The 16835-nt window shown below is 42.9% G+C and overlaps 1 protein-coding gene across 1 annotated transcript in view; it reads right to left on the reverse strand.

The window, feature by feature from the left end:
* The window catches only part of TET2 (tet methylcytosine dioxygenase 2), a 72171-nt gene that overhangs the window by 15562 nt on the left and 39774 nt on the right, over window positions 1-16835 (reverse strand). Inside the window, exons 2-3 of the mRNA XM_075708925.1 lie at window positions 2726-6116; window positions 374-464 (exon numbers count right to left, since the gene is read on the reverse strand). Coding sequence (XP_075565040.1) covers window positions 374-464; window positions 2726-6071 — 3437 coding nt within the window. The 5' untranslated portion in view covers window positions 6072-6116. The remainder of the gene's footprint in view (window positions 1-373; window positions 465-2725; window positions 6117-16835) is intronic.

A 16835-nucleotide genomic window follows, 5' to 3' on the forward strand; every position in this document is an offset into this window, starting at 1 on the left:
GTATTCTGCTCTTCATCTTCCTTCTACCTTGGCATTCTCCCACCCAGAGGGAACACCAGGTCCATGCCTGCTTATGCAGCCATTGCCAACTGTCTTGCTTGGCAGGCTGGTGAATACTTGTTCCTGCTTGGGTTTGCTGGCATCTGTCTCAAAGTGCGCAGCCTGTGCCAGCCAGCAGACTATTAGCCCTGTCAAATATTGTGACTCTCTGGTGAATAGCACAGTGCGTAATGTTGGCAACACTGGAGTAGCTAAGCCTACAAGTAATTACTTGATTTGCAATTGTTTATTTCTTTATGTGCAAAAGCTGGAAAAATTCTGACATCCACAAAAGGATAAACGTTAATTTGCCCTGTGCCTTTGCACTAATTACCTTTCTTCCATGATTTCTCTAATAGCTGCCACATTAGGACCGGCTCCTAGATGGGTATAGAAAGGACCTTCATCTTTTTCAATAATTTGCTCTGTTTAAAACAAAATAAAGGTTATTACTTCGAAGCTTAATTCTTTAATGTAAAAAGTCACATTGCAAAGCTTACATCTAGCTCGTTAGAATACTGCTGTATGGGTCTGGGGTCAGAGTTTTCAAACAAGTCTAAAGTCTAAAATGCCCACGCAATTTGTACAAAACATGCAAAGCACATGGCTAATCCTGCAAATAGCCATGATACGGACTGGGTGCCTTTTGTTAGCCCAAACAGTTGTTTCACATCTCGGGCTCTACACTGAAATTCAAAAGGCATTCTCCTGTTATCACTGAACAATTGTTTCTCCTTCTCCCACTTCCTCCTCTCCCAGTATCTAGAATGGAGGATAAATGGGATAACAACGGTAAATATTGACATTAGTGAGCTGTACAGTACTTGTTTTTCAGCAGACATGTTAAAGTGTAGGAACCTACAGCTTGAGAAAGTGGCCAGTAAGGTTACATAGAGAATTTCTGCCACCCACAGAAAGACTCTGCAAAATGAAAAAAAGCAAGTTTGCCGAAAGAAATCCTGCACAAGGCTTAGTCAAAATCCTTGTATGCTAAGAATGTGGCCTCAGTTTTCTGTGTGTAGGTAGAACCATGTCAGCATTCACGATATATGCTGTATGTTTGGTTTGATACCAGGAGGCAGGCTCCAGCAGTGAGAAAGAAATGGCCAGGCTCTGCTTGGGTTCAGGAGGAGATGGTGGAGCTGTGCTGACTTGTCTGAGGGCTGACTTTGTGCTTTCTGCCACGCTAACTCCAAAGGCTGGATGAAGTGATGCTGCTCTTGAGGTACAGCCTCCAGAAGCATAATGAAGGCATGCTATAAACGTGAACATTTCAATGGGGGAATGGCTTAATTTAATCTTCCTAAGGACAAGTGTTGGTAGGAAAGAGCAATAAACCCTATCGATTATGCTGTGCCACTGGGTTCTTCAAAGAGGACAGGAACTAAGTTTCATGCTCCATGGGCCTGCTAAGACTGAAGAGTTAAAATGCAAGTGAAAAATAAGCTCTTTTGCTTAGTTAGTGGTTGCAGTACTGGCTAAAAAAATAGTGAGAATAAGAAACGATTGCCAGAAAAACTTGTGCCAATGACGTTGGAGAAACTGTCTCAAGAAAAAAACTTCAAACGACTTCAGTGTTTTCAAAAAAACTACATTTTGTAGGTTGTTTCTTATAAAACAACAAGGAACAGCAAGGAACTGGCTTCCAGTTTTTGTCTTGGGAGCTTTGGAAATCCACTACCTCCTCTTTTTGTTCCCATGGATCATCTCTGACATAGCCCCAAGCGTTTGAAAAGGCAAAAAGGTCCATTTTGCCCTTTTGGAGGAGCATTGGTTCAACTTTCCTCTTTTATAGTTGGTACAAAATCCCAGTAAATGAAACTGTAACAAGGATTTTTTTTTTTTTCTTTTTGGTTTTTTTTTTCTTTTCTTTTCATTTTTGGTGCTGAACCTTTTGTGTCAGCCTGAATAGTTTATCCAGTAGAGTCTGAAAGTGCCTGTTAGACCTGGCTATGTGCAGCGTCAGTGCTGTATGGAAGCTCAGGCTACAGGGCCATGCCTGTCCTCTACTGTGCTTCTCTCTGCTCTGTTCTTCCAGCTTTTGGAGATTGGGTACGCCATGAAGAAACAGTGAGGGTCCCCCTTGCTGCTTTTTTGGCGCTGCTTGCATAGCTTCTCTAAGAAACTCCTGATCTCTTTAGCTTTGCAGGAGACAAGTGCGTGAAAGGGAGGATAAACTCTTGCAACAAGTGAGGAATAATCTGTCATTCCTTCTTTGCTTTACTGAGGGAAACTTCAGCAATTTCACTGTTAGAGCAAAAAATCACATAAGGATCTCAAGTTTTGGACCAGGACATATTTTATAAATGCTATAATCTAACCTTCACAACTAAATTAGGTTATAAAGTTATGACCTACTTTTTATCAGCATGTCATTACATGTCTGCTGCTCAAGGAGAATGGATGTGAGGGGATACATTACTGGCCATAAGCATTCTGACTGAAAAAGCAAATAGGTAATTGCTTTATGAAATATTGAGAAAGGGCCCATTGTAGGGTTGGCTAAGTGGAGTAGGCATAAGTGTATAAAACTGCAATTTTGTAAGTCTTTACTAATTACTGTTCTAAAAAAAATCCAACCCAAAAAATCCTCCAACAAAAACATCCAACTAACCCCGCAATCCCAACTTGAAGGCTCATTTCCTTCCTGTAAACTAGTACATTTTTAGTACATCTCAGCACTTACCAACACAGCTGCAAGATGGGAAATCATACTGGGTTTTGGCAGGTGTGTCCAATAAATTTTTTACAGGAGTATCCAATAACTTCGAAGGTGAGTCTAAAAAATTATTGAGAACAGTTCCAGCTGTTCTTTTGGTCGGGGTTTTCTCAGCAGACGAGTTTGCTTGCTGATCTAAGATTGGGGTCTGAGTGTCAAAATCTGCAGCACTGGTATTTCTTGATAGGATGGTAATAGGGCCTGCTGTTTCAACCTTCACATGTTTAGGTGATTTGATAGTAAAAGTCTTGTGATCAAACAGTGATTTGACCTGTATCTGTTTTAGCTGCTGTTCCATTGTCTCAATGATGCTCTTTTGTTGCATGTTCTCACAGCTAAAGTGCTGATTCTCTTGTTTAATTGGTTTTTTCCACATTTTGTTTTCCAGCTGTCCAGCTGATGGACGCATGCAGATATTAGACTTTGTGCCAGCCTCAATTTTTATAGGCTTGCGTGCTGCACCGGGACCAATCTCGGGTTTGGGTTGCTGGTATGCTTGTTGCTCCTGTTTTTGCAAGAGATGCCACCTTAGAGCGGCATGTTTTTGAAAATCCTTCGGGGTTTGGGACTGCAAATGACAGCCTCTCTGGTCTTGGGAGTGTGGGGCAGTTTGCTGGCTGTGTGGTAAGTACCGCTGAGGAATCTGCTTAGCTTGTTGGCTCAGGAGATCTTGGTTCAGACTACCACCGTAGCACTGCGTTTGTTGGAGTGGTGGTAGCTGTATAACTGAAGCTTGTTGTGTCTGTTGCTCTTGTTCTTGAAAACAGTGATTCACATCTTGCTTTGCGGTCAAGTTATTTGAAAAATACTGCACGTGTTGCAAGTCCTGCATTTTGTTGGCTCCAAAACGTTCGGTATTTGCAGCGTTTTCTTTCTTCTCAGAAATCGAGTGCACGTTGTTTGGGCAGGGATGCTGCAGACTAGCGTTTGCTTTCTGAGTGTAAAGGGGAGCTTTGTTGTTCATGCTCTGTACCTGCTCGAGGCCTAGCTGAGGGTTATGCAGTGAGAATGCAGCTGATTTGATGTACTTATTCCCAGTTTGAAAACATTCATCTGCTTTAAGCTGATTGAAGGATGTCCTGTCTAGCGGCTGCTCAGCATTGCTTTGGGAGTGGGAAATGATTTGGGGCAGGTCTTTGTTTTTCATTTGCAGACCCTGTTGCTGGTTTGGGATTAGCTGCGGACTGCACGGCAGTTGCACCTGCTGTGCCTGTTTTTGAAGCATCTGTTGCAAAATGTGTGAATGAAAGAATTGCTCTTTTTCCCCTGGCTGGGGATTCAAGTGCTGCTGTTTCAACGGGGCCCCTAAAGGCAGTTCGGCTTGTTGTTCTGGTCTTTGCTGGAAATGGAGCTGCTGCGGAGGGTGTTGCTGCACTTGGGACTTGAGCAGGGAATCCATCTTTGTGAGCTGTGGCTGCGGTGAGTGTTTCTGGAACGGCAGCTGCTGGTCAGCTGTGGGATGCGGCTGCAGCTGGGAGGTCTCACTTTTGTACAGCAGAGGAATTTGTTCCTGTTGCATTATCTTCTGGCTCTGGGGCTGTCCTGAAGGCCCCTTTAATGCATCCGGACTTCCAGCATACTGTTTGGTATAGGCTGTTTCGGCTGGGTTTGCCTGGAACTGAAGAATTGATCGCAATAAAGCTTCGCTGGGCTTGTGGGGAGGCTCTCCCTGGCGGAACTGGGTGGAAACCAGTTCTATCCAGGCTGGTTTTGAATAATGTTGAGCCTGTTGCACAGGCTCTTTCACTTGGTCCTTTTCTTTGTTGGGAGGAATCTCAGGTTCTCTCTGTCCTGGGAAATGCTGATAGTGTTGCTGCAACTCACTCTCACTTCCGCGCGCTTGCAGGTTTTGGAGGGGAGGCTCTGACGCCGGCGTAATTTCTTCTGGGCGCTGCTGAATTGAGGCGGCCACAGCAGCTTGCGGGTTGCTTTCACTGACATCTTGTTGTGACATTTGTGCCTGCTGCGGAAGTCTCTGCTGAGGGTGAAGTTGTTGTTGGCTGAGGCCAGGACTTTCTGATGTTGGTCCCTGCTGTTGCCCTTCGTTCTTTATGTCCCCAGGAAGAGTTTCATCACATCTGTTGTCATAGGAATGGTGTCCTTCTCGCACCACGACGGACAGTGCACTGTTCATTTCTGGAGCAGGAGGAGTGGAGGAATCTTTGTGAAATGTTGAGTTCTGTTTAAAGAAAGCACCATTTTTTTCTGCTTGCTCAGAAAACCTTTCCAGAGCGGCGCTCTGAGCTTGCAGGTTACTGCTGGAACTTAGAGAGAGGTCTTGGTTGGGAACCTGCCCTACGCTTCCACGAACAGTACTGTTTCCTGCGGGTAACCGGTGTGGATCATAGCCTGGAATCTGTTGCTGTAGCTGTAGTTCTGGTTTCTGAAGCAAACAGCTACCTGGCAATACAGGTGGTTTACTGGAGTCTTCTGCGTTGTAGACCTCAGTAACCACTACAGCTGGCACTTGAGGCAGCTCAGAGTTTGAGGTCTGTGGGGAAGTGATCTGCCCTGAGGTATGGGATGAATGCGTTGTCTCATAGGACAACTCATTAGTAGCCTGACTGGTAATGGCATTGATATGAGATGTGTTCTTCTGCATTGCTATGGAAACATGTTCTGGATAATATTGAGACAGTGTTTTCTCCAGGAGTTCACCATGCATGCTTTCCATGGAAGAGGCAGAAACTGTAGCACCATTAGGCATTGGCACTGCCTTGTTCTTAAGTAGTAAGACAATGTCCCTGTTGTGGCAATGAACGTTTTCCCGCTCCTGCTCACCCTGAATCAGGAGGTCATGAGGGTTTTCTGAACCACCACTGTTGTATCTTGTAGACTGTATCAAATCTGAAACTTCATTTTCTTGTCCTGTAAAACGCTCCGGTTTCTTCTCACTGTAACAATTGGAGACGCTTGGTTTTTCGTTATTATCCTCTGGCTCAGCTTTTTCTCCGTTTACCTCTTTGTCTTGTTTCACTTTCTTGTTCTCGTGAAGTCCATACAGAGAGGGCTCACTAAAAGTGCGTTTTATCCCACCATTTTGCATATATTTGGAATATACTTTCTTTTCTTGTAAAAGGTCGGGGCTAACGCGGTTGTTTGGACTTCCCTTCAGGTGGGGCACTTTATAGTTGCTTTTAATGAATAGCTGCTTGTGGTCTCCATTTACTTCAACTTCAGGCCTCTCTGTTGCTGGACTTCCATTCTGTAGCTTCACCGCAGAAGGCTCTGCTTGGCAAACGTGAGAAGATTGCGGTATTAGAAATGGACTCAATCTATTGCCGTCAACATGGTTGGTTCTGTCCTGTTCCATCTGGCCTGCTCCGGGGCCATCCACAAGGCTACCCTCTGAACGTATCTGAAAGAGAAAAGAAATGGGAGAGAATCTAAGTCAATTTTAGCTTCCACTGATGGACAGCCAATTACCCACAATTCCTGCAGCATTCTAGCACCCGTTGTCCTGACCAGCTCCCACACACAACGTGAGCTCGCAGGCGCACCTGAGGGGTGTTTCACAATCCTATCGCATTTTGCAGCCCTGTGTCTCCCTTTTTCTTGAAGGTTTGTTCTTCAAGATGAAAAGAGAGTGAAAATACAGAGTGCCTCCTTACCCCCGTTTAACACACAAGCAGATATTTTACCAAAAAAAGTCTCTCCTAACGGCGCAAAAAATATTCTCTGCTTTTGAATGATTGGCATAGACTCATCTGTCGTCACTTTTTCTCCTTGGTAAGGCAGAAAGTCATGCTGAAACCATGGTTCCCAGACTTGGTGCTAATCCCGTTATTTGATTAAGTGTGCCAAACCTCTTTTGTGTGACTTGAAGGATTATTGCCACCAAGCTTGCCAATTAGAGGGGAAAACCTCCTTTTTTTGTCTTCAGCTGTCTGACAAGGTCTTTTAAAACTGGCATTCCTAAAGACCACGCAAGTGGCACGATACACATGAGACAAAGCCACGCTTGATTGCTGTCCACAGGAACTCTTACAGTTCATCAACATCTTGGTAATGTTGACAGAAACAAATCAAGAGATTTCTGAAAGGTTTGATGGAAGTGGGGTTTTTTTCAGGTATTAATACCCTTTCAAATTTACATATAGACATCAAACATGGCTTAAACTATGCATTTGGATTTTGAACTGAGCCCCACAGCAGTGGAGCTGGGATTTTTTTCTTCTTTGTTTGGATGGAAAATCCCATTTTCTCATATACTCTTTGTCTTTTATTTATAAAATGAAGTTTTTCATTGGATAAAAGTACTGACAACGTGCAATGAACAAATTCCATATAATGCCAAGCTAATCCTGTTCACATGTATCTTCCCAGGATTCACAATCCCGGTTAACACAGATAAAGCCCTTGTTTGACTCTGCTTGTAATTTATTCTGTGTTGGCTTTATGGTTCTCAACCAGTCACAAATGACAGAAGACAGACTGACAGAGGGTCTTACAGATGTGAGATTGCACAGAGGAAATTTGGACTCATGCATGTCTTTGTCCTGAAGCTTTTATTTTTAGTTTGCATAAAGAGGAATCTGAAGGGTTCTCCATTACCAGGTCATCCCTGGTAGAACTGCCATACTGAAAAATTTCTCCTATCACAGTTGCTCTGCTTATGTATTTATCCTACGCTAATCTTTTTTTTTTTTTTTTTTTAAATGCTAAGGAACATCTAATTTATACAGTTTTCAGTGTAGTATTGCCTTACCTAGTTGAGTAATATGATTCTAAAACGCTTTTAAAAGTAATATTAATTCATGAGATTCATTACATCCAGCAGAATCCCCTCTGCTTGCAGATCTGATTTCAGTATCAGAACAATTCAAACATACATTTTGACTGGCAAGCACTTATATGATGACTTGTATCCACTTCCTCCTTATCCCAAACTTGGTTTTAGATTTACTTTTGACCTCCTGAAGTTTTTTTCTTTTCTTTCTGTACTCAATTTATGTTTTGTATGACAGAAGTAGAGAAGTTCTCTCTGCAAGTAACAGTACTTAAAAAAAGAGTTTTTGAAGGGAAAGCTAAGAATAGGGAGATGGAAAAGAATGTTTGTCCATCTTAACGTATTTTCTTGACAAGGTAAGGTAGGCTTCTTCCCTTCTAGATTATATTTCAGTATACTTCCCAACCTAGCTTTAAAGTACCACAAGATATGAGCCTTTGCAGCTTTCCTAGGGAGAAGATATTCCACACTTAACAGAAAGCAGCCTGAAAAGGATTCCTCTGATGTGTCATTCTAGGCTGGGCGGCAGAATGATGCTCCCGGAGTGTCTCAAAAATAAAATGTCAGCCTAATTTGGAAGCCATTCTTTGCCTTCACACCTTTCATACCTGGAAATTGCAGCTGAACCACAACTCAGACATGAGTGTGTAGGCTGCTGTATTTCACAAGTATGAAATGAAATAAAAGGCACCATAGTAATTAACACTGTGCTGTCAAGCTGCTTCTAAAATATTTATTTCTTTAAAAAAAAGTTCTAGTCTGTGTGATTGAGCCGTGAGAAACTTCCTCCGGCCCTCAAAGTCTGCCTTGCTGCTTGTGTTCTGGTGTACTGTGTGGGTTGCAACTAAATTCCTTCCGCGAGTTCCCAGACAATCTTTCTTCTCAACTCCTTACTGATAGGTAAAAACACCTCTTTGTTTAGAAGTGGGGGCTGCCCAACTTCTCTAAACTTGAAAACCCCTCAAAGGAGCACATCTGTGCTTCAGAAGAGAGTCTTAGGTTCATGCTGTCCTCAAAAACCACGAGGTTATCTTCACTCTGTGACATGGATTATTATTCACGGTATTCTCAAAAACCTCATGTATGAGTCAGCCAGTTCCCCCAAATTCTGATCACCTCCAGCGTAAAAGGCACCAGTGTTAGACATTGCAAAGGACACGGGAATCATTTGGTTCTTTCAATCAATCAATTAACTTTGTATTTTAAAGTGCCAGATTTGCATTCTTTGAAATGCATCTAGGATTGCGGTGACTTTGTGTTATGCTTCTTTCTCTCTCTGTCTACTCTCAGTCACAATCCTCAAGACACACCTGAGTGCAAATCTTGCTCAAGCAGCTACAAAGCACAGCAATTATTTGTAATTTAAAACTGGCAAAAGACAAATGGCAGCAATACCGTTATTACTGGTCTTAACTGGGAGACCATGAAGATACGCTTGTTGCTACTACTAAGCAGACCTGGTTGCGCCTTACGAAGTCTCTGTGCTCTTCTTTCGAATTGTTGTGGGGTGAACTGTCTGCCTCTCAAAGTAAATCTACCTTTCCCTAAGCATAGCAGTTAGCCTTTTTTCTCTTTCCCATAACTGTTTTTATCCAGACCATTTAGTAGCTCCGCATATTTTTCTTCAGCTATAATTCATTAGAAATTCAAGTCACATCAGCAGCATCTGTGAAACAATTACTGCATCTAGGACTGACTCTGCAGTCTAATCCATCATAATTATGACTGGCCTCTTTGAAGATGCCACGATGCGTGACTTAAATATAGCACATTACTGTGCAAATGGATCAGCATCTCATCCCACCAATATGCATTCAAGTTATAATTCAGTCCACCACCATTTGACTTTTTCAGATGCAAGCACTGTATGTACATATATTTCTTGGCACAAATTGGAAACCAGCTACTGAGAGTTTGAGATTTTTGTTTTGTTTTATGGTTTATGTTTATGGTGGCATATTCCTGCCACCTCTATCAATACGGGAATACCGGAAGACTGTGGGAGGTGGTGTTATGAGCGTGACAAATGTTTCTGCGGCAACAAAAGTACTCTTGGTTATGTTGTTTTCTTTCATCGAAAATCTTTCTTTACTTCTAGCCAGTTCTAGGGTTCATACCTTATTTTGTATAGCACCTGTATCTGGGGAATTTCTGAATGCAAAGCAGCTCGGATGAATGAATGGACAAATACACCCACTGCAGGGGGGTACAATCTTCTGCAAAGCTGGGCAAGATTCCCAGTAGAAAAAGTAGGTGGGGGGATGCTGTGTTAGAGTACTTGTGGCCCTAAAAGGACCGACAGGTGGGATGTCAGATGGCTTGTTTCCCCTTCTGGGGTTAGCTGGGATAGAAATGTATCTCCTCAGAGATTTTTCTCCTTGGCAGAAATACACATCCTCAGATCATGACCTCAGCTGACTTGTGCTTGAGTGATTATCAGGATGAGACTCAAGAAAGCAGAAGTCGGATACTGGGAGCTTGTCGATGGCTCACTGGGTTGTTCCTGGAGCGCTGCCACAGCCTCCATCCTGCTGGCACCCTCTGCCACTGCCAGATGACACAGGGGTCTAAATTGCTCTGAGACGAGAAACCCCTGTAGCACTTTCTAGACAGGAGCTGCATTTACCTCTATGTCTTGCCAAACTCCAGTTTGGCAAGTTGTACTTTCTGCTTACACTCTCCTGCTCCTATCACCTGGGTACAGTAGTCGGCTTCGCTTCTGGCTTTGTTTGCTATGTATTATTATGTGCTGTTGTGCAGTTGCTTCTCTGAAGCTCATGCTGCTGGCAAAGAGGTCTAAATCCTGTACTTCCAATAAGTGAAAAAGCTCCTAAAGTGAAGGGTTGGGTCTTTTTTCCCCTATTTCAAGAATGAATGAACGTTCGAGAAAAGTCATGAGTAGAGATATTCCTAAGTAAGGATACTCATACATGGCATTATCAGAAAGCTCAATTTCTGCACTAAAACCTTAAATCTTCTGGACTTGCATACATGTGAAATTGTTTCTGATTAACTCTGTGTCTAAGTTCCCTCTTTTTTAACTTTGGAACAAGACGCGTAAGCAGTTATAATGACGCTCAACACCATGATTTATAGCCGTGTGGTTATTGTGGGATGTCATTTTTCTCTGGCCTATCTAAGTAGTGGTTGCTTCAGCTGTGCCTTGGGTTAACACCTGTAAGCAAGCTGCAAATGTCATGAGTGGAGAAAAGACGTGCAGTTAACTCAGATGGCTAATGGGCGATGTAACACATCAAAGCTCCTTACTAGTGAGACATTTCCATTATTGCTGGGATAAAACGTTGCACACATGAGAACTGTGGTATAGTTTAAGGATTTCCTCCATGTTTTGCACTTAAGGTGCACTGTGTTTATACACTGAGAAACAAAGCACGCTTCCACGTGGAAACTAATGGGAAAGGCAAGACCAGGACTACGCCTGCCCAGACTCCGGGTAGTTTGCCTTTCGCAGAACAGCTTCTTCCCAAGCCAGGGTTGCTGGCAGTTTGTAATAAATACAATACCATCAGAAACCAAACCCTGCGTGGGCCTGTTGTTTAAATATGGGTTTAACGTGCTTTTCTGAAGCCAAGGCACCCATGAGAGAGAATTTTAACCCTGTTATCCAAAGCAGATTCAAACGAGAGATTGCATTCGTGCCCAAGGTGAATTGAGGCTCTGAACCCCACAACACACCCTAAGGATTTGCTCTGCTCCCTACCAGCATCACTGCTGCCCCACTGCAAGCGTGGTGGCTGAGGAAAACACAGTGAAACTTCAAGGCAGATGTAAAGGAGGCCCCAGAAGGACAAGGACACTCTGTTGTTGGCTGGGCTCTATGGCTTACAATGAGGTCCTTTTGCACTGCATTCAGCTGTCTCTTCACTGGGATAGTATATTTATTCAGTGCATTAGCAATGCTTTGGAAAAAACTCGCGTAAGGATGTCATGCCTTCTCTGTTCCTTGAAGTTTCTAAGTTAAGGCTATATTTCTTTCTAAAATATACATATTGGTTTCTCATTGCAGCTTTAAATAGCAGTTAAGGGGTTAATCCAGAAACTACTGGATGAGACTCTGTGACTGTATTCTGCAGGAGGTCATATTACATGAATATAATTGTCTTCTCTGGCATTTAGATCTACAAATAATCTGTGTCAAACTGAAAAGAATATGTGGGATGGCTAAAATTTGTTACCTAATTTATAGCTAATTTATCCTTAATTTACAGGCAAAATGGTACTAGCAAATATAGATATAAGCAGACATAAGGGAATGAAGAGCATGGGATTTGTGAAATATGAGGATTAATAATTCATTAAATCTTATCTAAGCCAGAAGCCTCATAATTCATGCATTTTTAAATCAACTAGTGCTACCCCCCCTCAATTTATTGACACCAGTTCTTGCATTTCAGTGATGCAATGATCTAATCGCAAAAGCACTTGAATCAGTTTGATTTTTGACCTTAATACAGAGGGCAAGAGAGTAAAGCTAAACTGGTCTGCACAGTGGTTTCCCCTTGCTACATTATATAAACATCAACAAGACTGGATGCTGCATAATATCTACCCAGACATGAAAAATTGCACTATTTTAACAATTGCATAAAATCAAGAGGAGTGAAAATTAAATGTCTCCACAATACGGGTGGAAAAAAACAATTATGTGAAGGAAATGAATTCAGGAATATAAAATGCGAGTAAATAGGAATTATAATGTTGCATCCCACAGCTCTCCTATTCCTTTTTTTTTATGTCCTACACAAGCTTTGCACCTAATTGTACCACGTAGCACTTCTAACAGAAGAACACAACTCTTCAAGTCGCTTGTAATGCCGCTGTAGTATGACTAGATTAGAAATGTTTCCCAAAAGGTCAAACTTTAGAACTAGGTTGGATTTAAGAGATGGAAGACCTTCCCGCTGTAATAACCAGAACATTCAAGACGAGGGTGGCACCTACACTTGTTGTTGCCGGTTGTAAGCTTGTTTCTGTGGTTTAGATTTGGAGTGTGGTGGATCCAGGTGATTTATACTGACAGGCCATTGCACAGAGCTATATTACTTCCCAAGTTAGCACACTTGACATTACCTTGGGTGTTGGTATGCCAACATACTCTAAGACCAATATTGCTCAATTTCTTGAGAACCACCTTGTCTATTACACATCTTTCACAAACACAGGGAAACTGAACTAAACACCCTTTTGCCTTTGCTGTTTTTGAGAGTCACTGCAGTTCATAATTGTAACAGGAAGGCTGTGGGGATGGGAGTTACAGTCTTAAACGTGGGGGATGCTCAAATAAGTGTGTGCCGAGTGAGATGTTTCTATGCCTGGGTATAATGAGAAACTTCTCTGGTGTGCCTGTGAAGTCTGGACCAGCAAAGCTGTTTCAAATTGTGACCCACACAGGGCATTGTTCAGGTAATTTACCGGTGCCTGTGGATTCAACACCAGGAAACATGGTGGGGTAAGAAAACAGAACCAAGTGTCTTTTTTTCTTCCTCTCAGCAAGTTATCATGCTAGGTTAGGTGTGTTGAGCAAAGGCTAGCAAGGTAGGGTGGGCGATGTTATCAGGTACACAACTGGTGCTCAGACCTGGTTTTGATTTCTGGAGAAACAGTGTAACTTGAGGGATGATTTTCCTCTCGGTACTTCAGCTACCCCACATGTCAAATGGTAATGATGATACTGGCCGGTGATTAAAATTGGCTCTCTGAGAGCAACAGCAAAGTGCTCATGTTATTCTGACTGAGCTCTGTAGTGCAGCGTGCCCCTGGGTGAGCACGCCAGAATAAGCAAGCGTTGGTGGCTGAACCGTTCTTCAAGACATACTTGATGTTATCAACCTGCCATTTAGGGAAGGTTACCAAGAGGTCAGTGTCATCATTATCTTCCAGTTTCTGTGATCTTTGTCCATCTGGCTTCAGACCTGGCTAATAGCATGGATTTCTTGGGTTGATGACTTCCTGACATCAGTCGAAGGTCGGTTATCCATGATGATTTCATCACAGCTGTCGGCAGAGTTAAGTAATTCACTATTAAGTAGTACATCCTCCTTGAGAACTAGAAGCAGTGGAAGAGATTCTCTTGGCTCTCTTCACCCCGTACTACAAGAAAGAAAGGGAGGACCCAAAGGAAAAACCACTGGCAAGCTAAGGATGTTGAGGTTTCAGCATGTTGGAACAGTAACATTAGAAAATAGGAACAAAAATGGTCCTGTTTGGCACGTGGGTGGAAGAACTGATAGAAGAGAGTAAAACGTTGTGGGCTGCAGCGTCCTCGGAAAGCCTATTTACACAGCTCTGTTTTCCATTATCCTTTGAACTTCAAATAGGAAATCCTGTTGGTGTCCCAGTTCTGATGAAAACAGAATTTTGGATGAAATGCAGTTTTCTTAAATTTCTTTTCCAGAAGTTGAAAGTTTAGGTTGGAAAAGACCTTTAAGATCATACCGAGAGGAGAGTGGGGAGAATGTAGAGACGAGGGTTGATGACTTCAAGGATTGCTCTGACTGTTGCTCCCACACGTCCAGATGATAAAGCACAGTTTTCAGCCCCTTCACTGGCCTCGCTGTGGTAGCCTTTACACCCCTATACACACTCCTCCATTTTTCTCATGCCTCCACCACGCCTAGGCTGGGATGCTGTAGTGAACTCGATTTTTGGCTACTATTCTTGGCCATTGAGAAATGGGAGGCAACACAGAGACAGCTCCTACGCTACACAGCGTGTGCTGTGCACGCCAGCGTACCCGAGGGGCAGGTGCTGGGGATCCCTGCCGGGGGCGGCGAGCCACGAGATACCCATGTGTCCGTACGCGAGATGCTGCATGCTACTGCAGCTTCTGCGTGGTTTCCTGTGTCCTTCTGGGGACTTGCTTCCAGATGGTGAAGTTGGAGGAGTTGAGCCAAAACAAGGGTACTTGCTTGGGAAAGATCTTGTGCTGTCTTAATTGTAGCATGATTTGATTTTAAAAATGTGTTGTCATGCCTACTTGTGATTTTTTTTTTTTTTTTTCCCCTCCTCCTTTCTAATTTGTGCCTTGCACGACTTACAAACCAAATTGATCACTCATAAACACGCGGGAAAAATAGGTTTGTCAGGGGCTTGAGGAGATGAGTGCCCTGTTCCTTGGCTCCAGGGCAGCACCAGCCAGACCTGTACCAGTCCACTCCAACCTGTTTTCAAAGGTCTCTAATAAGTAGGGTTGCATAATAACCCACAGTTACATGCAGTGCTTCATTAACCTTACTTATTAGAAAGCTTCTACCATTTAAAACATAACCCTAGATCGTCTCTTCCCATCTAACACAGACTCATGGAGCAGTTTTTTTTCTCCTGTGCTGTGGCTTCTTTCTCCCCATGTAACTGAAGACTGTTATTAATGCTTCCCTCTTAGACAGAATAAACAACCTGGTTTGTGACATCCGATCTCCTCCCTGGGCGGATCTATATCCATACCATTTGTTCCCCGACCAGATGCATGGAGGTCACAAAGCAAATGCAACAGTCTGTTCTTCGGAGACCTTATGCACACGCCACATTCTGCTAGATTTTCCCTGAGTTCAGATGTTTGATATACAAGCAGCTGTAATATGTGCCTATGTAATATTTCAAAAACCTGTATGAATTAACTTGGCTTTTCCCCCAGTAACTAAAATCAGTTTTATTCCCTCAGCATGAGAGGGACTGTGTAAATTGCACTGAAATCAACGGCACAGGCTCATTACTTCTAGCAGAGCTTTATGGAGGAGATTGTTTCCTTAAAACCTCTGACTTCAGTATGTAAGTCTGTGCGCTGCTGGCACAAACATCTCTTCTGACTTCCACTGTTGCTGAGGCACCACAGAAGATAAGAATCTAATGCATTTTTAGAGGTCTATTAGAAGATGCTCCCTGGAGCTACGGTTGCCATTCAGCTTCTTTCTGCATTCGTGTGTGGTCTTCAGGAGCAGTTTTCATGTGGGTTATTGCAATCTACACGCAACAATGGCATGGATTATCGCGCTGAAATCTACATCTGAGAAAATAGTTACAATTGCCTCTCCAGATGTACAAGAGATGAAAGACAAGGTGTTTTTGATGACCAGAGCCAGCTGACGACCTAGCTGGCAGTCGAGATCTAACCTTGATAAAAGCACAACTCTGGGAGAGAAACGAAACGTGGGAGCCGGCACTGCTTTGCCATGGTTCTGAGCACACAAGAGAGCTTGGTACAGGTACCGTTGCCATCCCCTTCAGTTTTAGGTTGGAGATGAAGATGTGGGACTGCATTTTCATTTTGAATACTCAACACACAAGCTTGGAAAGAACTTGGTCATTGACTAATCTTAGATAAAATGGCCCAGGGCCCAAACAAATTGTAAGTCGAGAGACGCCCACTTCACCTCATGCCAGCATTTATCAAGGAGGTACAGCCTAGCTTCTTAAGGTTGGCTTGAAAAACAGATTTTCTGTAGTTATCATCCTGGCTACAGTCATTTCCCCCCCGTTCTCATTTTGGCTTTTTATTACTTGGCAAGAGAGTTTTTAGCTTTTTCTTTAGAAGGCCACTATTAATTCTGAGGATCAAATGATGGGCTCCAGTTCATGCTTCCACACAACCGAGGCCATTTCTGAGTTCCTTTTATCTTGTTACGTCCTTGCTTACATAGAACAAGGTTTTTATCTATAGCCATTTAAAACTACTTTAACATTTAAGCATAAATGGGCAGTATATGGGGAATTGTATGTATTTTGTGGCAAGAAACATTCAGTTAGAGAGCTACTAGGGAAAAAAGCTTATTACAAGGAGACAGGCATTTGCCTTTCTGTGGAATCTCCCTTCGGTGTTTCAGGGAAACTGGAAACCAGTAAAAAGTCTAGATTTTGTGAATTGGATGTTTGTTTAAAAACACAGCTCTAACATGAAGGTTTCTCCCTTTAACCAAATTACAAGACTGGATAAAAACTTGGGATTGCTGTGCCGAGAAAGGGTTGGGATCGCCGAACAAGCTGGCATTCCTGCTTTCTTTTAATTTCCAATAATTCAAAGCACATTCTTTCTCCTGTTAAAATTTTCCTCTTTATGGCGAGATGCAACATGAAGAGACAGAAAATTCTCTGCCGTCAAGCTAAAAGAGAGGGGGAAAAACCTGGCAGATTGTGTTTTAACTCTCACTAAGACTTTCAGACTCCCACAGCTGACACTTGGAAGAGCGGTATTTGAGCAGTCCTGAAGGGAACTCCAACACTCCTCTCTCTGTCCTTCGTTTTCAAATACTTTGAAAGCTTCGAAAACAGTCAGTTGTTCTTCGTTCTGGCAACTTGCCATTTGCTGCCAGCTCACATCAGTTCATAGTCTTC

Source organism: Pelecanus crispus, chromosome 4 (assembly GCF_030463565.1).
Source record: "Pelecanus crispus isolate bPelCri1 chromosome 4, bPelCri1.pri, whole genome shotgun sequence".
In the NCBI taxonomy this organism is placed as follows: domain Eukaryota; kingdom Metazoa; phylum Chordata; class Aves; order Pelecaniformes; family Pelecanidae; genus Pelecanus; species Pelecanus crispus.